At 37.6% G+C, this 26,550-nt stretch overlaps 2 protein-coding genes across 2 annotated transcripts; both read left to right on the top strand.

Moving 5' to 3' along the window:
* The first annotated feature begins 10,913 nt into the window (after positions 1-10,913).
* On the top strand, positions 10,914-12,639 carry LOC145046877 (uncharacterized). Its single transcript, XM_078995136.1, has 2 exons — positions 10,914-11,561; positions 11,827-12,639. The coding sequence occupies exons 1-2, from the start codon at positions 10,914-10,916 to the stop codon at positions 12,637-12,639; spliced, it is 1,461 nt and encodes a 486-aa protein (XP_078851262.1).
* An 8,212-nt stretch (positions 12,640-20,851) lies between these two features.
* LOC145048234 (pumilio homolog 1-like) lies at positions 20,852-25,967 on the top strand. Its single transcript, XM_078996676.1, has 9 exons — positions 20,852-22,167; positions 22,801-24,002; positions 24,085-24,226; positions 24,309-24,416; positions 24,497-24,709; positions 24,809-24,919; positions 25,013-25,207; positions 25,301-25,475; positions 25,571-25,967. The coding sequence occupies exons 1-9, from the start codon at positions 21,499-21,501 to the stop codon at positions 25,606-25,608; spliced, it is 2,853 nt and encodes a 950-aa protein (XP_078852802.1). The 5' UTR covers positions 20,852-21,498; the 3' UTR covers positions 25,609-25,967.
* Positions 25,968-26,550: the final 583 nt, after the last annotated feature.

The raw sequence follows: 26,550 nt of genomic DNA, 5'->3' as shown, positions 1-26,550 counted from the left end.
GATTTCCTAGTTCTTCACTTGAAACTTTGTCAACGAATTAGTCTAATTTCTAAATATGTAATTTCTCATTCATCATGCAACCAAGTTGCATGATTCCAAATTTCTGTCCAATTGAAACTTTGGGAGATGAGAAACTCTCCCTATTTGGTAAATCCTAGACATTTCCATAACTAAGAATCATATCCATTCGTTGTAGAAATATGCAAACATCAATTTTCATAACGATTTCATTGCAAGGAAATAAACAAATAAATAAATAAGTCAAAATTTATTTTATTTATAAAAGCAGCGGAAAAACATTTGTCCTTACAATGCAAAATCTATTGAAAACTATGTAAAAGGAAAATTTCTAACAACTCTATCATAACTATCTAAGCTCAAAATCCAATCTTCAAGTCCATGCGATCGAGATCCATCTCTTGTGATTAGATTCTTCTTGCTCTCTTATCAAGCCTCCTTTCTTTTCACCGATCCTTCAAAACATTCAAATGCAATCTTATCACATCATGTATTAAGAATCAATGAATAGGAACTTAGCGGAGTTAGATAGTGGATTTTACCTGAAGTGTAGTCATACTTTTGACTCTCCCATCTCTTAGATCTCTTAGGTAAATAGGGCAACTTCATCTCCAATGCCCCTTCTCTTGGCAATAAAAGCAAATTGACTCTTCTGGAACAACACATGGAACTACTTTAGACATCGCCTTTCTCTTATGATCAAAATTTTAGATCATTGCATGTCTTTCATTGCCATTTTCTATATCCATAAAGGTCTTGAAGGCAGATTCACCAATCAACTTTGCTTTTCTATTACGCCAAACCATTGCTGATTCAGCAGCAATAAGCATGTAGGTGAGATCTATAAGTGTTACGTCGTGGTTCATCATATAGTACTCTCTTAGAACTCACTATACGAGTTGGGAAGTGACTGAAGAACCCAATCAACAGCCATCACTTCACTAACAACGGATCCCATCATTCTTAGTCTATCAATGTGCGACTTCAACCCTAGGACCTGTGCACACACCGACTTTCCTTCTTTATGTTTACTTGCCAAAAGGGCTTGAGTGATATTGAACCTTTCAATTTTACAATTTTGTGGGTTAGGGAGAATAATTGGAGGAGGAGGAGGAAGTGAAGCATGATTTCTTGTTCCTCGATCGAATCGTGGAATATCATCTTCATGTGGAATACTTGTTCCACGGGATTCGGGAAGATCATAGTTGTCGAACTTTGACATCTACAAAACGGGAGAAAAACGAATTCAAGTTAGTTGATTGATTGAGTCCTTGGTAAATCACCCAAATGAAATACCAAGGCTAGGACCCAACACAATACGCTACAACCTAGAAAAGGGATGCCGTAATCTAGTTGCAGAATATTTGAAGGTAAGTGAATGACGATTCACTAATTTCCACCATGAAAAACGAAAAAGAAATTTAAGTTTTAAATCTATGAAAACTCCTAGATCCTTTGAGATTCATTGAACATTTCAATGGCATGTTTAAATCTCGATATGCCCCTCTAGTTTGTGACTGGGATGCCGAGGATCACAAAGCGGGTGTGAATAACCATGCAAACTTACATGGTGCCCTCACATGTTACAATCACCTATTCGATGTGCCGGTAAACCACACACGCTCCACCGAACTATGACGAACATTGAGTCACCCTTTGCTACCTTTTCTTAGAACCATTTAGTGTGCCGGTAAACCACACACGCTCCACTAACGTCTTCGCAAGGGCACAAAGTGTAATTTCATGGAATTGCATCGACTCACTTTGCCTAAGTAACTAAGATTGGGAATTTTATGAAAACATTTAGTTACTTTAATAATTCATTATACTTGTAATGGAAGGTTTCGTCCTATCCTACCCGTTCGGCTAACGACCCTCCACTAGTCAAGAGTGCGGTGGGTAAGAGTGGATACCCATTCAATCGCCATTTTATAGGCAATTTCCTTAAACACCCCTTATAGACCGGTTTCGTGAATGAGGCCTACTAACGGTAAGACTGACTTTTAGTTATACATATATATAATGTTAGACTTTTAATGTTATATATAGTATAGGGTGTATTTTATAACTTTTAAAATACTATGTGGTTAACTTTAATAATTACACTTTTAATTCAATTAATTTGTTAACCTAAACTTTTATGGATTTATTAAATCTCTTTTAATTATACTCCTTAATTAATTAATAAAACCATAAGGGTGTGAAATGAACTTTTCAAAACATTTGTAGGGTTTTAGAATTTAACATTCCTAATTAACTTTTAATCAACTTTTAAATTCCAAAACTTGAGGGCAAGTTTTGAAACTTTTCAAAACAATTTAGTTTTAATCTCTCTTAAAATTTTCGAATTTATCCCATATACATTAATATTTTAAATATTAAAACTCTTGATTTAATAATTATCTTAAATTAGGCTATTAATTTAATTATTAAATCATAAGGGATTATCTAAATCATGAGGATAATTACCATTTATACATTTAAGATATCCTAATCCCTTAAATATCTCTATAGATTTCGAAAATAAGGATAGGATAATGCAAAATCTATAATTACCATATATAACCATTAAAGGATAATTACAAGATATAGGATAATCCAAATCCCAAAAATTTAGGATCTTATCTTGGGGAGGAGGTTAATCTCAAAAATCAAGGGTTGGATAACCCTAGAATTCGAAAACTTGGTGGCTAAGGAAAGGGTTTAGGAAACCCTAACGAATTTCAAAAATCAGGGTTCAAGAACCCTAATTTCGAAAATCCAAGCTTCCTAGGGTTTATTGGCCACAAACCCTAATTTTTCAAGTTCATACATTTGTATCATGCTAATTGAAAACAAAACCAATGGCTCTGATACCACTGTTGGTTTTTATACAAACAATCCTATGTGTGCATGCAACCCTAGAATTGGATCTATGTTTTCACTATTAGATACACAACATTATGAACACATAAAGAAACCCTAATTCTAACATATAAGTAATCATATTAACATAAGAGTAGGTTTATAATATTACCTTGATTGTTATGTAGCAATAACAATCCCAAATCTCCTTGTATTGATTTTGGAAGGCTTAGAGTCACAAGTGTCACTCCTCTAATGGCTTACAAACACCAAGAGCAAATGGAGAAGGTATAAAGAGAGAGGAAAGAGGTTAGAATTCATCCTTAGGACTTCTTGGGAACAAGTACACGAATTCTAAGGCCTTAGGGTCTTTATATGGGTGTAGAGATAGGGTTTCAGTCATTATCCTTATCTAGTTGCTTATCCACAAAGCAACCATAAGATAAGCCTTGAAAACCCTTATCCTTTATCCTTTGGATGATTTCAAGGATCCTTATCTCCTTGAATTCGTTGAACTCATATTTAGGATAACCATTACCATATTTTGTAACTATCACATAATTACAATTCAGCCCCTCTAGTTTAATTAATTACATTTGATCACAAAATTAATTCTTAATTAATTATTGACCAATATTAATTAAACAACTATGATTTCTCCTTTAATATATTATTCTTATAACATATTAATAAATCATAATATCCTCTCTCTCTCTATATATTTCTCCAATCAAGTTGCTTTGGTGAAGGCAACCCAAAAGGACCATGCACCATCGGGTCAAGTACATACCATAATAGTTATGGACTTAGACACTAATCCAACAAGTTCGACAACATATAAACTGCATCGGGCTAACCCTGACATACTCTACTATTTAAACGGGTCGACATTGGGTTCCAAAACATAACCATAAATACATACTTGGGGGTAAATACTACTTTAACCCTAACTTAGCTTTATTCAAGTCCAAGGCCCAATCCAAAGGCCCAACAGTCAGCTATGAGTCAAAGCCCAACATATGGCCCAATTTTCCAAATTGGGCCCAAACCTTTACAAGGTCTTACCATAAGGCCCAACCATTTAGTCCAGTCTAACATTCAACATTCTAATGACCCAATATCACATAATCATAAAGGCCCAAATTATGGCCCATCTATGGCCGAATTTTCCAAATTGGGCCCAACTCCTTATATGGTCCTTACCTCAAAGCCCATTAATTATCATACTCTAATTGCTTGATCTTGGATGGCCCATTAATAATCCAATCATCAAGGCCCAATAGAAAGGCCCAACAAAAAACCCAAGTGAAATTAGGGTTTCTCATCAAATGACGATTAAGGTTAAGTGTTTCTCACATAACCAATTAAGGACCTAATCCATTAAGTCCATCAATATTCTAAATAACTCACAGTGCGATTGGGCTTAATACACAATTCCATTCTAATGGCCCAAATGTGGGTCCCGATAATTCCAAGCCCATAAATCCAATATTAGGGTTTTCTAAACCCTAATTAGGGTTTCCAATCCCATCTTAGCCAAATAGGCCCAAAACCAAGTCCTTAAGCCCATTAGGGTTTTCCTTAGGTCAACTAGGGTTTATTACACCCATTAGCCACATATTGGGCTTTTGGGTCCATTAGGGCTTAACTGGCCCCATTAGGGTTTTAGTCCACTGTCCAAACATCTAACAAGCAATCCCAACACAACTAAGCACACCGCCACCCGACACGATGGCCGATGGCGGCAGCCACCACCCTACGATGGTGGTTTTGAGTTTTCATTTATTATTCTTGCCACTGTTACAATTTTACAATGCTTAGCTCAAAATAACATAAAAAGAAAATAAAATGCACGAACAGCCATCTTGTGGTGGTTGACGATGGCGAATGGCAGCAGCCACCACCTCACGGTGGTAGCATTGGTGGTTCTCGGTCTTCCAGCTACACCAAACACATATTCATACACTTCACATTTCACTAAACACTTCATCCACCCACATGGTGGCTCATGGAGGCGACAACAACACCAAAATGGCAGTAGCAACAACGGTTGCGACGATAGCCACCACCTCACGGTGGTGGTGGTGGTTTTTCTTTGTACCTAGCCGAGCAAACATACACACACACTCAAAAACAAGAGTGGTAGTGGCGGTGGTTTTTCTTTGTACCCAGCCGAGCAAACATACACACACACTCGAAAACAAGAGTTGGCCACCAAATTACTCCCAACCCAGCCACTACAGTGGCAGGTGCCGATCAGAAACACAAAACCGGTGATCCAAAGCCATTAGCATCCCCTATCGACGAAAACTACTCCAAATCACAGAAAGAACAAAGATAAAGGAATAAATGGGTGGTTTGCGGTGGACTAACCGAGAATTTCAAGTAGTTCATACTCAACAGCCGCATTCACCGCCTCCTTCGTGGGTCTTGGTAGCTCCTCTGGCTTCGTAACGTCTCCGGTGGCAGCTATGTGGTGGTACTCGTCGGTGAGGCAGCAGGCGACGCTCTTGACTTGTCGGAAGAACAAGAAGAAGGTGGAGGCTGAAAGTGTAACACATGGTGGTGGTGGCTGGACAATGGAGGAAGGAAAAGTGATGGTTGAGCATAAATTAGGGTTAGGGTTACTCGGCTTCTCTTCATGAAGCGGGAAAGAGTGAGCAACGGGTCTTAACCCGTGTCCCATCTAAACATTAGACCATTATGCCAAAACTAGTCCCTCCTATAATCTTTTTCAATTTCACTCCAGAATTTACCCCTTTAGCCCCTGCCTTTGAAATCCGTTACAAATTAATTCCAATATTTATCCTTTTGCCCTTGATTCCATAATTCTCTTTCACAATAAGTCCTAAAAATTACCAAACATACCCCCGCCTCTAAGATTCTTCTCAATCAACTCTGTAATTTACTAAACAACCCTCAACTATCAAAATTCGTCACAATTTAGTCCGAGAGTTACATTTATTAATTAATTTATTTATTTATTAATTAAACGGGGTGTTACAACTCTCCCCCACTTAATGTGGATATCGTCCTTGAAATCAACCTTTATAATTTCCTTACATGCCCGCCCACTCAAGTAGCATGGCCATAACCCTGGGCATACCCAAGCCTTCTCAGGGTACCCGTGACCAACCCGTGCAGGGTTCTAGAAATCTGCAGACGAATGAATTCTTTGCAACAAGATCACATCTATTCCGTCTGAAATCTGTTGTCTCGAGATGGTCTGAATCCCAGACAATCCACACATACTAAATCATTATAGATGAACCTTGTGGTGGGTGACTTAGCATTACTCAATAATCGGTTACGCTTACCATACGTGAAATCCTCAAATACCATTATTGCTGGAGACCCAAACTGTCTGAAACATTGATCTGCCTGAAAACACTGAACTGCCTGAAACACTGACTGCCTAAAACACTGAACTGTCTGAACACTGAACTACCTGGAACACTGAAATGCCTGAACATTGAACCGCCCGAGACACTAAACTGCCTGAACATTGAACTACTTGGAACACTGAACTGTCTGAACACTGAACAGCCTGAAACGACATGTTGCTACATGATTGTTTCCAAATTCTATTAAGACCTTCCCGGTCTGAATTCCTTTGTCAGTCATCTGAAATACTGGGTTCCATCCCTATTGTGGAACCAAAGGGCTCCCACTTAGCCACCTCACACGACTTTCGTACAAAATCCTTGTCTGGAACTAGTTGGCACTAGTTATCATGCCACTGTGGTTCTAATAACCTCTTGATCCAACCGATCGGGCCCATGCATTGAATCTTGACGTCACCAAATCCAAGACTAAAAGTGATTGCTACCTAACCAATGGTAGCCTCATACCATAAGCAATCTCATACAGTCCATTGCTTCCCCGATCCCATAATTGTAGTGGCGCTCCTACAGTCTTATCACGGGCTCAACCCAATCTAATCCATATGGGAAATTCCGAAATCCGATTCGTGGATCCCATATCCTTACCGCTGCACCCGAACTAGTGGGTACTACTGTTCCTTCCGCATCCTAACAACGTACTCATGCTATCTACCAACCAAGTGAATGTTATGGCTACACCCGCAGTCTTACAACACCTTATCACTATCTGACTGCTAGCAAATGCTACGACTACACCCGCAAACTAACAACACTCTATCACTATTTGACTGCTAGTGAATGCTACGGCTACACCTGCAGACTTACAACACTCTATCACTTTATGACTGCTAGTGAATGCTACAACTACACCCACAAACTTACAACACTCTATCACTATCTGACTGCTAGTGAATTCTAAGGCTACACCCTCAAACTTACAACACTTTATTACTATTTGACCGCTAGTGAATGCTACGGATACACCCACAGACTTACAACACTCCATCACTATGTGACCACTAGTGAATGCTACGGCTACACCCGCAGACTTACAACACTTTCATTCTGATCGATCCTGCACTCGACCTAACACTCAATTGAATTTCAGTCCTAGCTGGAGCTCTAACCTGGTTCCCAAAACCTGCTACCTGATGCCAAGAAAAACATGAACCAAACATAGGAACGTTTTCTAAACTTCCAACTTACCTAATCCTCCACCTAGACGGCCACTCGACCGCCTTTCCCCCTGACTGGGAATGCGAAACTCATCCTAGTTTCACACCTATTTCTGCTCCTGTACACCTGATCGATCCTCTCCCACTTAGCTTCAACTAACATTCCATAACACACAATACTAGAAGGATTCTCAATCCTTCTTACCACCCATGACCAATCTGCTAGAAACCATACTTACCATTGCTAGTGTTTCAACACCAGCTAATCTAAAAGACTTCTAAGAATCCGAATAAATCTCCGGTAATAACCCGCTAAACCCAGGAGGCTCCGAATCTCAATTGGAGACCTTGGAATCCCCCACTGCATCACGGCCTCTATCTTGGCTGGAAGGACTAGAATACCCTTCTGATTCACAAGGTACCTAAGAAATTGCACCTCGCGCAATCAGAACTCACATTTGGAGTACCTTGCAAAAGGTCTCTCCCTCCTTAAAGTCTCTAGCACCTCCATCAGGTGATTCTCGTGCTGCTCCTCAATCTTGGAATAAACCAAGATGATGTTGTACTCTCCTAATCCCACAATTTGGGAAATGATCTTTCGCTATCCGCTAATAATTATCCGTATGCAATTGGCATATGCCATTTATTGGAAGTATAATTCAAACACAAATAGAGGATAACCAAGAGTCACACTTACCCAAACCCTTGGAACGAAAGGCTCCCTTGTGCAGTTTGTCGCAAGTGTTGCGCCAAATCTGGTCTTGTTGGTCTCTCGAAAGCTAATCCTAAATCTAGGGTCTCCTCCCGAGACCCTTCAATATAAACAACTTATCTGATTCCCTCTTACCAATATGCTCCAAGTCCATATCCAATTCTCAAGCTCTAGAAGTCATATCATTCAGGGTCTTGCACCCCGAGATACTCACGATCTCCCTGCTACCACTCTACAATATGTTTTGATAACTTAATTTCTTCATTTCCTCATTTGTTGCATATTGTGGTACCATATAAGCTCTTTCCCGAGACTTGGCAGTGAGCTTTGCCACAATCTCAGTCGTTTGGTGGAGATCTAACAACTCTTGCGCCAACTACTGCGCCTCAATCGCATGGGCACACTCTGCCCAAAATCTGATCTAAAAGTCATCCAATGACATAGAATCAACTACTTCATAACTTAACTCACTACCAACCTCTTCTTATAAATCTCATGCTCTGTCCCTCCGGAGACAGTAAGTAAGTTGGATCTTGTCTCCTTTCAACACACCGTCTTGTACAAAAAGTATTGGCGACATCTGCCAACCATCTGCTGCTAACAATGGGTTCCCTAGCCCCATGACCATCTGAAGCCTCGCAAACTCTAAATTCCCGAAACATTGTTAGATGCCATTTTATGCATCTTATAGGGTAGTTTTTGTTATCATTTAGGATCATATTTTGTACATTTGCATGTTATTTATTTAGATAACGTTCAGCTCAGGTATTTCGTTAGAATTCCCGTACTGCTCACGTTTGTTATGATTTTTTAGGACTATTTGGAGCACATGGATGATTGCGTAAGTTCGGGATGTGTTCATGGATGCTTACGAGCTTAATTGGAGTCTAGACCAATGAAGGATATCGGGAAATGATCAAGAATTTCTTGGAAGGAGGGACGACGATCAAAATAGCTAACGGAAGCAACTTGCGATCACGACTTCTGTCCTTGCGATCGCAGGTATCCCCTTACGATCGCAAGTTCGATTGCAGGTAGCCTTCGAGGATTTGTCGAGACAAAAAAATGCACCAGTATGAAAAAAAAGAAACTTGCGATCGCAGGTTGGTCAAAAACTATCGAAATAGCAACGTACTTCATTAAAAAATCCCGCGATGAACTTTTGGGTGATACATGCGATCGCAGGTATGCCCCTTGCGATCGCAGGTACGGTGTTTTTGGCGCTTGACATATAAATACAGCCTGATACCCTTCCAGTAACCCTAATTTGACGATTCCAGAGGTTCCAAACGGCGAAAATACGATTTTGGAGGCGTTTCTTCTCCGATTTCATCAATTTCTGAAGATCTGAAGATTGTGGATCATCTCCTACATTTAGTTTAGTAAGATTAGTTGTTTGATGTCTCTTTTTAGTTGTTTTTATCATATTTTGGCCATGTCTGGCTAAACCCTAGTTTCCAGTTCTGCAAAGACAAATACTTTTCATATGATTCATCATTAGATCTGGTTTTTGATTTGTGTTTCTATCTAGATTCTTCAGTTTTGTTCTTAATGAATGTTTGATTTTGATTCTTGTTAGTCTGATCACCTAGCTAGGGTTTTATCATTATAGTTAATCAGTTATAGAATATGTAATTGTTCTTGTCAATTGGTAAATGTAACAAGTATCAGATTGGTTCCGTTTTGGTATTTAACTCTGGTATAAACTGTAAAAATCATATCTTTATGCTTCCAAGCTTGTGAGAAGTATTGGGTATTGCTGCGAATTTTACACAGTTCATAAAGCTTCTTTTCTGATTTAATTAAGAACTTATTTGATTAGACAGTAAAAAGTTAGGGTTAATTCAAAGAACTTGTTTTGATTAACTAAATAAGGTAAAAGAGGAATTACTAGATCTTGTTAGTATTTCTCAGTACCAGCTTAGATAGAACGCATCTCAAATAACCGGATCTGGGTTGATTGCATGATTAGGAAGGTCACAGCAGAGCTGAAATCGTTCTTTATATTGATTTTAGTTTAGTTTAATATCACTACAATTTTAGTTTTTAATTTAATTCAAATCCCCCTTTTATAATTTATGTTTTGACTAGATGTGCCTGATGCAAAAAGGCATTGACTTTTAGGCTGTGTCCCCGAGGATTCGACCCTGCTTCCCTGTGCTATATTTTTAGTGCAACCAGCAGTGATAAATTTATTTTGTTTAATACGTGCGCGACAGCGTGTTCAACAAATTGGCGCCATTGTCGGGGACGCGGTGCTTTCTAATAGTTTTATGCCAATAATTTTTCGTTCAGGTACACCTTTAGTTTTTGATCCAGAAATCGAGCGAACTGCAAGGAAACTGAAGAAAGAAGCAGCAAGAAAAAAACAATCAGCTGGTCTCTTTGGTTCATTATCTTCCATACCCCCCGGAAACCTCCACACCACAAGGCACTCCCTTGTGGAACGAATCAGATCCATTTTTTCCAAAAGTACCCCCATCTTCTCCTCAAAACAACCCATATAAAACTTACTCCCCACCCCCTTCCGTTAAAATTGAAACCACAAACTCTTCAAAAACCGAATCTGAAGACTTAGTTATGAGTGGAGACGAAGTAGAAAAGACCCTTAGAGAGTGGGCCACTCAAGAGATCAACCAATAGCCCCTTTGCATTACGTTTCCAGAAGCCCAGAACTTCGAACTTAAATCTGGGCTGATTCATCTTCTTCACACTTTCATAGGATTGGAAAACGAAGACCCACATAAATTCCTCAAGGAATTTCATGTGGTTTGTTCAGGAATGAAGCCTCATGTTGTCACAGAAGACCAGATAAAGTTAAGGGCATTCCCCTTTTCGCTTCAAGATTATGCAAGAGAATGGTTGTATGAACTCCCATCAGGTTCCATCACCACTTGGACAGAACTCGCAAAGCTATTTTTAGAGAAATACTTTCCAGAAACACGAGTCTCCAGTCTTAGAAGAGAAATCCTTGTTATCAAACAAGGAAAAAGAGAAGCTCTACATACCTACTGGGAGAGGTTCAAAAAGTTGTTGGTCCGTTGCCCCCAACATGGAATTAGTGATTATCAGCTCTATAACTGTTTCTGTGAAGGTCTAACACCCATGGAAAGACGGCTTATAAATGCTTCCAGTGGTGGTTCTTTGGGTGATATGACACCAACTAAAATTAGAGAGTTGATCGAAAAGCTAGCAATCGAGTCTAAACATTCTGGAAATGAAGATGAATGGTATCCAGATCAGCCAAGAGGGGTCAAGGAAGTCAGCAATGTTCATCTGGAAGCTCATATATCTGAGCTCACGAAAGCAGTGTTGTTGTTGACTAAAGAAAAAGCTGTTACGAAGAAACCATGTGGCATATGCTTGAAGACGGAACATCCAACTGATATGTGTCCAATTTTGCAAGAGGATGTTGCTCCAGTTAAGGCTGTTGGAGGCTACCAATAGAATTTTCAAAATAATTATCAGCAAAAACAACAATTTCAGCCTCCACCCGGATTTCAGCAGCAACAAAATTTTCAGCAGCCGGGCTTTCACCAGCAAAATTTCCAGAATCAGAATTATCAGAATCAGAACACCCATCAGCAACCCAGTAGTTCCAGCATGGCCTTAGAAGACATAGTGAAGAGTCTTACCACGAGCACTCAAGCATTCTAGACCGAAACTAGCCAATATCAAGAATCTGGAGCAACAGGTATCTCAACTTGCTACTTCTGTGGATCGTTTGGAGTCTCAAAGAAAGTTACCAGGGCATACTGAAAACAATCCAAAGCATAATGTGAGTGCTATTTTCTTGAGAAGCGGGAAGACATATGAAGGCCCGAGCTCATCTGAACCAGAAAACAAAGAAGCTGAAGAGTTTGAAGAGGTGTTGGTTGAAGAAGAATCTGAAAAGCTAGAAGAAAAAGAAACTCCAACATTACCCAAGCCAATTCTGAAGGAGTACAAGCCACTACCTCCATTCCCATCAAGACTGAAGAGCACGAAACGCGAGCGTGAGGATGAGGACATCATGGACATTTTTCGCAAAGTAGAGGTAAACATCCTGTTACTTGATGTTATAAAACACATTCCTCGTTATGCTAAGTTTTTAAAAGAATTACGTGTTTCAAAGAAACAATTGGAATTTAATGAAACAATTAAAGCTGGTGAAAATATTTCTTTAATTTTGCAAAAAGGTTGGCCTCCAAAGTACAAGGATCCGGGGATTTTCTCAGTTCCTTGTAAATTGGGGAAACTTTATTTTCCAAAAGTCATGCTTGATTTAGGAGCTTCAGTTAATGTCCTTCCCTATTCTATTTTTGAAAAATTAAAAATGGGATCTTTGCAAAAGACCGGGACCATCATCCAGTTGGCGGATCATTCAACAGTACACCCAAACGGTGTACTTGAGGATGTTCTTGTCCAAGTGGGTGGGCTTATTTTTCCCGCTGATTTTTATATTTTGGAAATGGGAAACTTGGACACTTCAGATTCAACTCTATTATTTTGGGAAGACCTTTTATGAAAACTGCAAAAACAAAAATTGATGTTTTTGCTGGTACACTTTCAATGGAGTTTGATGAGGAAGTTGTGAACTTTAAAATTAATAATGATGATTTTCCTTCTGAAAATATTTCTGTTAATTATATGGGTACTAGCAGTCCTTTATTAGAGGATTGCTGTGAGTTTTCTAATGCCTCTGTGCAAGAAATTTTTTTAGACAGGAATTCATCTGATAGTATATCCAAAGAGCTGGCAGAAGATAAGCTTGGGGAGGTGGAAGAAGTTGAGATGACATTTGCTACGGAAGAAGAATCAAATAAAAATCTGAAAAGGAAAATGTTTTTGGACAAAGAAAAGGTGGGAGATGTTATTTCAGATATGAATCTGAAACGAAAAGAATTTGAAGAGAATAATTTTGGGAAGAAGTCTGAAAGTAATTTGAAAGGTATATTTGAAGACAATCTGGATTCTTTTCAGTCAAGTTCCAGATCCACCAATATTGCCATATTTGAAGGGATCTGGAGTTATAAGAAAAAGAGTTGAGCTTCACAGAAGTTCCAACCACACCAGTTAATAATCTGGTTGGGCTAAGTCGAGCCAACGAATTTAAAAAAGGGCGGCTTTCCGGGAGGCAACCCGATGATTAGTTTTTAGTTTTATGCTTTCAATAAAGAGATGGTCGCAGTTCCAAGCAAGCTTGGGGAAATCAGAGGATCTTTAGAGTTGCTGAAATTCAGATTTTTCGCCACATTGTCGTTAAAATCAGATTTCTACCAACTTATCAGGTACATTCTTTCCTAGCTGCACATTTTTGTTTTTATTTGCTTTATTGAGCTGTTCATTCCTCTCTAAGCATTGAGGACAATGCATCATTTTAAGCTTGGGGAGGGAGTTAGTGTAAAATTTTTAATTTTTCAGTTTTTCTTTTAAAATTTTTAAAATTTTATTTTTTTGTTTGCATTTTATTTTTTGCATTGATTTAAAAAATCAAAAACCCAAAAAGATTTTTATTTATAGTATTTTTTTATTTTCTGCATATCAAAAAACCAAAAAAAAAAAAATGAAAATTTTACATGAGATGAGGATATCTTTGTACATTCGATAACTCTGTTAAGATGAAGTGTGATAGTTACCGAAAATGACAGTCTCGTTGCAATTAATAATAAGTATTATCTTTTGAAGTGCTTTAAATGTTTTCAATATGAACCAACACAAGAGTCAGATAATTTTTACAATGGAAGTGTGGGATGGAAAAACGAACAGTGTTTTGAAAATAATTTTCTTGAATGCCTTAAAAAGAACCTAGATTGGATAACCTTTATCATTCCTTGAAGTACTGAACCCTATAGTTTCTGCGCCTTTTGAGGTTAAGAGGGAGCTCTTGTTGTACCCACAATTTATTATCATTTTTGAAGTATTGAAGATATGGTGGGCCTCAAAATAAAATTCGTGCCCGATCTATATATATATATATATATGTGTGTGTGTGTGTGTGTGTGTGTTACAAATGGTACATCAAGAAACTCGAAGAAATCTGCAATTCAAAGTCAAATACAAGTCAAGTTCAAGTCGAAATCAAGAAGAAAACAAGTTAAATATGAATAGTTGATCAAGACAAAGAAGACATGTGGTATAATGAGATTGATCCCTCGATAGTGAAATCATAGGGGTAAGCTTGGATTTTTTGTCCATAATGGAACTTACCGCGTCTACTGGACGAGTTCGGAAACAAAGGAGGGGTTGGTCAAGCTAAGTTTTTATAAACGGATTTTTGTGAAATTATTTTTAAAAATACACTGTTTTCACAAATTTAATTCGGCATAAAAATTATTTGCTCGAGCTTGGTTTAACTCATTAAATATGAGATATGAATCATTAATATAAGTATTGAGACTGTTGTCTAGGTAGTGATTTCATTGGAGCTTACTTGTTGTGAAATCTGATCATGTGAACAAAAAAAAAAGAGTGAAATGTTTTGATAAAGTTTAAAATTTTAGTTTCCTTAATCTTGCTATATTTTTATTCTAAGTTCCTTTCTATGTCATCTACATCTTTCCATTTAGTTATAATGTTTTATCTTATTCTTACTTGAGGGCAAGTAAGGTTCAAGCTTGGGGATATTTGTTAGATGCCATTTTATGCATCTTATAGGGTAGTTTTTGTTATCATTTAGGATCATATTTTGTACATTTGCATGTCATTTATTTAGATAACGTCCAGCTCATGTATTTCGTTAGAATTCCCGTACTGCTCACGTTTGTTATGATTTTTCAGGACTATTTGGAGCAAATGGATGATTGCGTAAGTTCGGGATGCGTTCGTGGATGCTTAGGAGCTTAATTGGAGTCTAGACCAAGAAAGGATACCGGGAAATGATCAAGAATTGCTCGGAAGGAGGAACGACGATCAAAATAGCTAACGGAAGCAACTTGCGATCACGACTTCTGTCCTTGCGATCGCAGGTAGCCTTCGAGAATTTGTCGAGCCAAAAAAATGCACCAGTATGAAAAAAAAAGAAACTTGCGATCGCAGGTTGGTCAAAAACTGTCGAAATAGCAACGTACTTCATTAAAAAATCCCGCGACGAACTTTTGGGTGATACATGCGATCGCAGGTATGCCCCTTGCGATCGCAGGTACGGTATTTTTGGCACCTGACGTATAAATACAGCCTGATACCCTTCCAGTAACCCTAATTTGACGATTCCAGAGGTTCCACATGGCGAAAATATGATTTTGGAGGCGTTTCTTCTCCGATTTCATCAATTTCTGAAGATCTGAAGACTGTGGATCATCTCCTACATTTAGTTTAGTAAGATTAGTTGTTTGATATCTCTTTTTAGTTGTTTTTATCAGATTTTGGCCATGTCTGGCTAAACCCTAGTTTTCAGTTCTGCAAAGACAAATACTTTTCATGTGATTAATCATTAGATATGGTTTTTGATTTGTGTTTCTATCTAGATTCTTCAGTTTTGTTCTTAATGAATGTTTGATTTTGATTCTTGTTAGTCTAATCACCTAGCTAGGGTTTTATCATTCCAGTTAATCAGTTATAGAATACATGATATGGGCATATTTAGTTATAAAATTTATGCATGATCTTAATACTTTATGTTGATTTTGCCTCATTTAATGAACAAAATGTGCTTAATTAGTTTATAATTTCATTTTTCAGCAACAATGACATGCTTGGATGGAAAAGGAAGCGGAACTAGCATTTGGAAGCTTGGATCTTGGATTTTGAAGAAAGAAGGATGTTGTTGGACAGCTTGACCCCTCGTCAGTTTTTTGGCCATATCTCATGAACCGTAACTCCAATTGACAAGATTCAAAATGTTCTGAAAACTAAACACAATTTCAGACGACTTTTGTGTTTTGAGAAAATGCTGATTCCAAATGGACTCGGTGAGTAGGCCATCAACTCGCCGAGTTGGTCAGAAGTTTCGCGATTCTTGACTTTGCCTTGCCGTACACGGGATTTTAAGTGATGGAATCGCCGAGTAGGTCACTGTACTTGCCGAGTAGCCCATGTTTTCATAAAATATATATAGAAATGCTTCTCATTTGAACCCTAACGAATGGGGGAAGTTTAGGACGATTTTTGGAGGCCAAAAGGGTTCTTAGAAGCTGTGGCTTTCAAGATTTCAACTTAGATATCAATTTGGAAGAAGTTCAAAGGCAATAACACACTACTTTTATCTTAAGATTTTGCATAAACCATGTTTCAATCATTAGATTATGTTTTTAGTTTGTTATTTGCTGTAGATATGAGCTAAAAACTCATAACTTCTGTTTAGGTAGATGAATTTGTGAACATGGATTGATTATTTGATTAGGATTAATTTTAATTGGTGATTATGTTTTATTAAGCTTGTTAAAGAACCTTATGTGTTAACAATAACTATTATTCTGTTAATAAATCAGTAATTAAGTTGTATGAACATCTCTTAGTTGCTAATTTCATATGATTTACGTGACCACATAGTTGTATGTCTAGGAATAACGAATGTGAAACTATAATTACCTAGAAGATAGGTAAGTTAATGTGTGAGCTTGTGTGATACACCATCAATAAGAGGTTAATTGAATAACCAATTTGATTAGCTAATTACAAGTCTTTCTAAACCCGAATCAACAAACTAGGAAATTCATTAATTTAGACAACTGGTCATTGCTTGAATTAATCTGTTTTCTAAGGATTAGCTATAGCGAATGTGAATCTAATCACTTTAGTCGGTAACCAATGAAGAATTAATTCGATATATTTACCATAAAATCATCCATGGGAACAAATGATTCGAACCTAAATAGAAGGCCTTTTTAATCATTGAATTTAGTTGATCTTTGTTTTCTTAGCCGTTAGTTGCTTAGTTTGTGTGTTAGTAAAGTATTTAAGTTTCTAGTCTTGTAAAATTAGAGAAAACCTCTTTTTACTTGTTTATTTAGATAATATTAGCATTTATTTTAATTGTTTACCGTTCCCTGTGTTCAATACCCTACTTACCTTAACTAAATTGCTAATCGATAGATACACTGCCTTTCGTTTGTTTGTCTTTGTGTTTAAGTTAGTAGGATTAAAACTAGTTTGTTTCACACACATCAATACGTAATTGTTCTTGTCAATTGGTAAAAGTAACAAGAATCAGATTGGTTCCGTTTTGGGATTTAACTCTGTTATAAACTGTAAAAATCATATCTTTACGATTCCGAGCTTGTGAGAAGTATTGGGTATTGCTGGGAATTTTACACAGTTCATAAAGCTTCTTTTCTGATTTAATTAAGAGCTTATTTGATTAGACAGTAAAAAGTTAGGGTTAATTCAAATAACTTGTTTTGATTAACTAAATAAGGTAAAAGAGAAATTACTAGAGCTTGTTAGTATTTCTCAGTACCAGCTTAGATAGAACACATCTCAAATAACTAGATCTGGGTTGATTGCATTATTAGGAAAGTCACAGCAGAGCTGAAATATTTTTTTTATATTGATTTTAGTTTAGTTTAATATCACTACAATTTTAGTTTTTAGTTTAATTCAAATCCCCCTTTTATAATTTATGTTTTGACTAGATGTGCCTGATGCAAAAAGGCATTGACTTTTAGGCTGTGTCCCCGAGACCCTGCTTCCCTGTGCTATATTTTTAGTGCAACCAACAGTGATAAATTTATTTTGTTTAATACGTGCGCGACAGCGTGTTCAACAAACATCAACGTATGGGTCCCTATCATGACTGTTATCTCAGTGTAGATTGCACTCGGCCTCTCATTACAAATCGTTATAATGCCCTCCTTGACCATACCGGGGATCACAAGAGTCTGGTCAATGATGTTGCGCGTAATCTCAGATGAAATGAACCCCCTAATCTGATCATCGAGCTTCCTAGCTACAAAGTCCGAGCCTGGTCCATCGTTGACACCATAACTACCATCTGTTCTACCACGTAATGTTACTATACTTAGTAATATACCATCACTAACATCACAATACTCATCAAAACTCGAGGGATCTCACACACTACAAGTTCATTGGTCTTATCTCAGCCTTCCTTGATTCAAGTACGGATCATCTGCTTTCAGTAGTAGGGGCCCATACCACCTACCACATATATCTGTACTTTCCTCAAGAACTGGCTTGACTCCACCAAGTCCCTTCTACTGCTACTGTTCTCTACTACTTTCACCCTAGGCTTTCCCCAGGGTAATCACCAAATCACTTTTCGCCATTAGTTGCATAAGAAGTCCCTGCTTTCTTCCCCTAACTAGCTCGCGAATACTATTACATATTACTCAGACTAGATGATTCTTCGAATGAGAGATCCTACCCTACAACGGTTGGACTCAAACAAGAGCTGCGAAATAGAGCTAGACCTAACCTTTTGAAATTATTTAGTCCTTGCAATATGTAACTTAACATATTCATTTACTAGTTAGTGAGAGACAACAAGAACTCCTAAAAGCACAAAGCAAGCAACAATCGGGCATTGAGTACACATAATCAAGCATATACTACTAAGGCTATCATCCTGACTACTCTGTACTAGCATGCATTTCTCATAAAGCTGAAACACATAACAGACACATAAGGCATCCTTCCTAAATCCTTAGTCCTAATCTAGCATGTTGTTATAGTAAAGCTGATAATCATAACATTTGATTATTCAGCCATTATTACAATTTTACAATGCTTAGCTCAAAATAACATAAAAACAAAATAAAATGCACGAACAGCCACCTCGTGGTGGCCGACGACGACAAATGGCGGTAGCCACCACCTCACGGTGGTGGCAGGGGTGGTTCTCGGTTTTATAGCTACACTAAACACACATTCACACACTTCATGTTGCACCAAACACTTTAGCCACCCACATGGCGGCTCATAGGGGCGACAACAGTAGCAAAACGGCAGTAGCAGCAGCGGTTGCGACGATAGCCACCACCTCACGGTGGTGGCAGTGGTTTTTCTTTGTCCCCATCCGAGCAAACATACACACATACACACACACGAAAACAAGAGTTGGGCACTGAATTACTCCCAACCCAGCCACTACAGTGGCAGGTGCCGATCGGAAACACAAAAACGGTGATCCAAAGCCACTGGCAACCCCTATTGGCAAAAACTACTCCAACTCACAGAAAGAACGAAGAGAAAGGAATAGATGGGTGGTATGCGGTGGATCAATCGAGAGTTTCAAGTCGTTCAAACTCAACAGCAACATTCACCGCCTCCTTCGTGGGTCTTGGTAGCTCTCCGGCTTCCTAACGTCTCCGGTGGCAGCTATGTGGTGGTACACGTCGGTGAGGCAGCATGCGACGCTCTTGACTAGTCGAAAGAACAAAAAGAAGGTGGCCGCTGAAAGTGTAACACATGGTGGTGGCGGCTGGACAATGGAGGAAGGAAAAGTGACGGCTGAGCATAAATTAGGGTTAGGGTTACTCGGCTTCTCTTCATGAAGCAGGAAAGAATGAGCAACGGGTCTTAACCCGTGTCCCATCCAAACATTCGACCATTATGCCAAAACTAGTCCCTCCTCACATGTCACACTATCATTGATTTAGCCACATGTCACTTTGTGGTTATTTTCAATTAATTTTTTTCCACATGACATTTTATGTTTTTTTTTTAAAATTTTTTTAATTTCTACAAAATATTTAAATTTAATAATTGCAATAAATGTAATAATAATAAATGCATATCAATTTCATTAATTGATTTCCTTCTAATTTCAAATTTTTTGAATTAAAGTTTTATTAGTTTTCTTTTTTTATTTGTCTAAATTATTTGTTAAATTTAAAAGAAAAACAGACAATTTAATTTTAATAATTTAATAATTTTCTATTTTTTTTTCTTAGAAATTCAACTCCTGAAATGTTTAGAATTCTATATTTTTTTCTTTAAAATTAACCCATATAATACATGGGCCTTACACCTAATATATATATATATATATATATATATATATATATATATATATATGTATGTGTGTGTATTATTTTATATGTATGTTAGTATGTATTATGAAAAATTAGACAAAAATTGACATTCATACGCCCACCAAAAGAAAAAAGAAACTCCTAAATATGACAACTTCCTTCCTACTAATAATGCTCAAAATTTGGTATGAACTAAGAAGTTTTCAGAAATCACATAAACAACTTTGGATATTTTTGGCATTTCAGTCTATACACATGTTTACTACCAATTACCACATTTATTTATTTATTTATTTTTTTTTCAGTTTTAGGAAGTGTGTGGCTCAACATAGCATTGGGGCAGAGTCTTTGCATCCTTCCCTTCATCGTCGAATCTAAAGAATTCATGTGGCAATTTCTTCAAAATTTTCGTTTTTATATATACATACAAACATCACTTTCTTTCTCTGTCTCTCTCTTAAACCGTATCAAACTAGAAATATGAAACTTTATAAATTATTATATATAAATTTTCATGTAAACAAGTATCATCCATTATATTTACATGAATGAGTTACTTTCTTCAGATTTCGTAAAATAGATAAAAGAAAAAACAATACGTTTGACATTTATTGGAAATACTTATTCATTGTTGTAATATTGTCACATTTATTTAAATATAACTAGTTACAAAATATCAAGGCTCTACGATAAATCAAGTGGTGTTGGTTACTGGTTGGGGGAAATTTTGATTCTCTTACCCCAAAAATAGAAACCCAAGATTTACTTGATTTTCTCAACGAAATTTAGCGAAGTTACTGTGTTGAGTCATTCTTACAATAAGCAGTTGAAAACAAAACCCTAAAAAGGGTTCTCAGTAAGAACCAATTCGCCGCCTGATTAACCTCTTCTCCCCCACTCTTACCTTTCTTGATACATATAACTCGAACAAACCCTCATCACTATCACTCTTCTTTCGCCTCTATCTCTCTTCGTTTCTTGGAAACCCTTTCTTTTATACTCGCTGTTCTTGCAATCTAATGTGAAAACAGTGATAAAAAGTTGCCAAAATTACGCTTAATGTATCTTCTGTCTGTAACTCTTTAATTTTTATTTTTGTTCGTTGTTTGACGATCGAGTATCGTGCCTGTAGATTATAAACGGGTGACCATGTTTCTGGGGTTCTCTTGATCAAAGTTTTGATATTTACGGGTTTCAAGAACTGATTCTTAGGTTTTTAGATCATAGTCAAGCTCAAATTTTTATTTTTGTTGTAGGGTTTTTAGGGTTTGCCTGTTTTTCTTACGTTGTTGATCAAAGACTCGATTTTTATTAGCTAAATCCACAAATTTCCTTATATTCTCATCCGGGTTATGATTGTTTAGGGTATATTACCATTTCTTTTATCTGGGTATATTTCTTTTTAGTTTTATAGGTTTAATTGGGGTATGCGCGTATAGTTTTCATCCTTGAAGATGTTATCTGAATTGAATAGGAGACCCATGATCGGCACAAATGATGGTTCATTTGGAGACGAGTTGGAGAACGAGTTAGGATTGTTGCTTCACGAACACAGGCGAGAGGCTGATGATCATGAAAAGGAGTTAAACATGTATAGAAGTGGCTCAGCGCCACCTACTGTGGAGGGTTCTTTGAGCGCTGTCGGTGGTTTATTTGGTAATAACAATGGAAGCAATAATAATAACAATCATTTAGCATTCTCTGAGTTTGCTGGTGGCAACGGATTTATGTCGGAAGATGAACTTAGGGCTGATCCCGCTTATTTATCTTACTATTACTCAAACGTTAATTTAAACCCTAGGTTGCCGCCACCATTGCTGTCAAAAGAGGACTGGCGGTTTTCCCAAAGAATGCAAAGTGGTGGTGGTGGTGGTGGGGTGGGTTTAGGAGGGATTGGGGATAGGAGGAAATCCAACCGGACTGATGGTGGTGGTGGCGGCAGTGGTGGTGGTGGGGTGTCTCTTTTTTCGATGCCGCCTGGTTTTAACTCAAAGAAACAAGAGGCTGAGATTTCTGAGGCTGAGAAAGTTAAGGTTTCAGCTGAGTGGGGTGGTGATGGATTGATTGGGTTGCCTGGTTTAGGGCTAGGTAGCAAACAGAAGAGCCTTGCTGAGATTTTCCAGGTGATCTTTTTCATTTTCTGCTTCCATTTCTATGAAATTTATTGATTATTGATTTAACTTCTGATTTCTATTTGATGCGTTTGAAGCGATTGTTTAATGTCAAGATTTAAGTGATGTTTGGATGTGTGTTTAAACTGATATTGTTTTGACTAATCTTGATAAATGTTGATTATGATTATTTAATCAAAAAATAATTCGATTTGGAGAAGCAGTAAAAAGTTGCTTCAAGAAAAAATTGGTTAGACTGATTACTTGTTCTGATTGCTCAAGTTGCAATAATTGCTTTCAAAACAAACATACAATATCAAAAAGTGTTTACTTGCTTGTTATGTTGACTTTTTTTTTTTTTTTTTTTTTTTTTTTTTAATCTTTCAGATTCAAGCTTATATCGTCTTCTTTCATGAATTTTCAAAAAATGTTATTTTTAGGTTTATCACTCATTTTCTGATTATGTGATATTAATAGAGTGATCAGAATCAGCTAATCAACTGTAATAAAAAAACACAGTTTGATGTTGTGACAAATTCTGATTATTCAAAGAAGCAATAGATAAATGAAGGGTAAATAAGTAGTTTGACTCTCCCTTTTGGGTCAAACGCAATATACTGATCATATGATATACGAAACATGCAGGATGATTTGACCCGTTCGACTCCACCATCCGGGCACCCATCTCGACCCGCAAGCCGCAACACTTTTGAAAACAATGATGACAACAACACACTCCCAACATCATACTCTTACGCTGCAGCATTAGCAGCTTCTTTATCAAGAAGCGGGACCCCCGACCCGCAACACATCGCCCGGGTTCCAAGCCCGGTCCCGACTCCAATCGGAGGCGGGCGGGTCGAAAAAAGAAATCTAAACGGTCAAAACAATCTCTTCAATGGCGGGTCATCTTCAAAAGAGTCAGAAGATCTGGTAACTGCATTATCTGGCATGAACTTGTCAAATGGAAGCATGAGTGAAGCCAAGAATCGGGCCCACTTTGATCAGAATCAAGATTACCATGATGCTTATCCATCCAATAACAACAACAACAGTAATAACAATAATAATAATAATAGTAATAGTAATAGTAGTATTAATAATCTGTATGTTGATGGATCCTCTAATAACATCTATGGAGGCTGGGATCCAGCGTATTCCAATTATGGTACGACCGCATACACCACCAATTCGCCACAAATGGTGTCCGGTCAAGTCGGCAATTTGAACCTGCCGCCACTTTTCGAGAACGCTGCCGCGGCGGCCTCTGCCATGGCTTTCCCAGGAATGGAATCGAGGTTCGGAATGGAATCACAGAGCAGAATCGGGGGAAACACGCCTTTTATCGACCCGATGTATCTTCAGTATCTGAGAACAACCGAATATGCAGCTCAGATAGCTGCTCTGAATGATCCGGGCCTCGATAGAAACAGTTATTTAGGGAACAATTCGTATACAGATTTGCTTCAAAAAGCATATCTTGGAAGCTTATCATCACCACAGAAATCACAGTATCCGTTTGGTGGAAAGTCTGCAAGTCCAAACCACCATGGGTATTATGGGAATCACGGGTATGGAATGGGATTATCGTATCCCGGGAGTCCATTGATAAGCCCGGTTCCAAACTCACCTCGGGGACCGGGTAGCCCGATTCGACTCGGTGAACTCAATGCACGATTCTCCCCTCAGATGAGGAACTTAGGTGGTGGTGGTGGTGGTGTTATGGGGCCTTGGCATCTTGATGGTGCTGATAATAGCTTTGCTTCTTCTTTGCTTGAAGAGTTTAAGAGCAATAAAACTAAGTCCTTTGAGCTTTCTGAAATCACTGGGCATGTAGTTGAATTCAGGTATATATATATATGTAAGTTTATAAATGACTAGATGTTTTTAAATTTTATATTGAAAGTTGATCTTGTTTTTAATGAGCAGTGCGGATCAGTATGGGAGTCGTTTCATTCAACAGAAACTTGAAACTGCAACTACAGAAGAAAAAAACATGGTTTTCCAAGAGATCTTTCCACAGGCACTTACACTGATGACTGATGTTTTTGGAAACTATGTGATTCAGAAGGTATAATTTATATCGTTCAAGATGGGACCCACAAAACAGAGTTGACTTTTTTCTATTTTTGGATTGATTTTTGTTATTGCAGTTCTTTGAGCATGGAATGCCAACCCAAAGAAGAGAATTGGCTGGAAAGCTTTTAGGGCATGTGTTGACACTCAGCCTTCAGATGTATGGTTGTCGTGTAATCCAGAAGGTAAATTATCGTTTTCATTTGGTAAATGGTAATTACATGAGTTTTTATCCATGAATTTGTCTAAATGTTGACTTTTTTAGGCAATTGAGGTTGTTGACTTGGATCAAAAGATCAAAATGGTGGAAGAACTTGATGGACATATCATGCGATGTGTACGTGATCAGAATGGAAACCATGTTATTCAAAAGTGCATTGAATGTGTTCCTGAACAACATATTCAATTCATCATCACCACTTTCTTTGATCAAGTTGTCACCCTTTCCACCCATCCATACGGGTGTCGTGTCATCCAGGTTCATATTTTTCTCTTCTTTTAGCTGTTTCACTTGAACTTCTTAAAGGCTAAATACAAATAAAAAGAAAAGCATACACTCTTATCTATGTTTTTGCAGAGGGTACTTGAGCATTGTGAGGATCAAGAAACACAAAGCAAGGTGATGACTGAGATTCTCGCATGTGTAAGCATGCTTGCACAAGATCAGTATGGAAATTATGTTGTACAGGTGCAGAATACAAAATACAAAATAGCTCTTATTTTGATTTTAATATTTCATTTTGTTTATAAAATGTATGGTTTTTGTGTGTTTGGAGCACAGCATGTACTGGAACATGGAAAGCCAGATGAGCGTTCGATTATAATCCATGAGTTGGCTGGAAAGATTGTTCAGATGAGTCAACAGAAGTTTGCATCAAATGTTGTTGAGAAATGTTTGACTTTTGGTGATGCTAGTGAACGCCAACTCCTTGTGAATGAGATGCTTGGCACTACTGATGAGAATGAGCCTCTTCAGGTTTGTTTTCTTAATAACTTTTTACAAATTTGTCATCTCTTTCATTTCTCCCACGTGTGTTGTCATTTATCTTTTATATCTTTGTATATTCAGGCGATGATGAAAGATCAGTTTGCAAATTACGTGGTGCAAAAGGTACTGGAAACATGTAGTGATCAAGAACGTGAGCACATACTGACAAGAATCAAAGTTCATCTGAATGCACTGAAGAAATACACGTATGGGAAACATATCGTTGCTCGTGTGGAGAAGCTTGTTGCTGCTGGAGGTATGTTAGGTTATGTTTTCATGTGTAAAAGTCAAAATGTTGACCTAAAACTTTTTGGAATTATTTAAAATGTTTGGTGAAATTGAGAATTGCAGAAAGGAGGATTGCAGCTCAGTTGTCGCATGGTGCTTAGGAGCATTCCATTCCATGTAGGAGGTGGAGATGTACAGCTAACTGAGAGGCTAGTTTGAGAGCTATACACCTTTCTGTCTGAAAATAGTGGTTGGTTGAGGCTGTGAGCCTAGATTTGCAAATGTACTAGAAGAAACTGTAAATGCTGTAGTTTTATACATAGTCGAGGGGGCTACACGGGTTTTCCTGAATTTATAAGGGTGTAAAAAATGAGTGTTACACACTGTGACGTGACGTGACTGTACAAAAATGTTGCCCGTGGTCGTTTATGTTTCTAGGCAGAGAGTTGGATTGTATCCTATCCTATCGTATCGTATTTAAAACAGTTTTCTTATTCAGTCAAAAATGTCACTTTGAACCTCTCTCTCTCTCTCTCTCTCTCTCTCTCTCTCTCTCTCTTCATGCTTCTTGTATTTTGTGTTGGTAGTAGTATTCTCAATTTCTCTCTCTTACTTTATATGCTAGTAATTCTAGGACCAGAGTGGTCCAAACGTTTGATATGTAGGACCAATTGTCTGTTCCTAGTTAGTTATTATGTATTTACACATTTGGTTTACGAGTCGTTCATGTTGTATATAAAATTATTTTACATTTTTTTACTACATTTTCCAGAAACCAGATTTCCGTTCAAGATTTTTTTGTAAATATTTTCTTTGTTCTAGGTAATGAAATCAGACAGCCATTAACTTTTTTATTTTTCAAGCTTAAATGACATTGCTTGATGTTTTGCATAATCCGGACAAAACTGCAAATTTGGTTCTTGTGGTTTGTTAAAATCTTTGGATGGGGTCCAAAAAGTTTCTAACTTGTATTAAAGGTTCAAAATCAAGGTTTTCATGGGTTTTTAGTCCATTCCGTCATTATCTGTTTGTTTGGAGCTGTTAATGCCATCACGTGCCCTCCATGTGAGTGCATTTTGGTCATTTTAGGTCCTAGCCTCCGA

The sequence above is a fragment of the Lactuca saligna genome, chromosome 5, assembly GCF_052625555.1.
Source record: "Lactuca saligna cultivar CGN05327 chromosome 5, ASM5262555v1, whole genome shotgun sequence".
NCBI classification, from domain to species: Eukaryota; Viridiplantae; Streptophyta; class Magnoliopsida; order Asterales; family Asteraceae; genus Lactuca; species Lactuca saligna.
The sequence above is the reverse complement of the archived record's forward strand: the minus strand, read 5'-3'. Positions and strand labels throughout refer to the sequence as shown.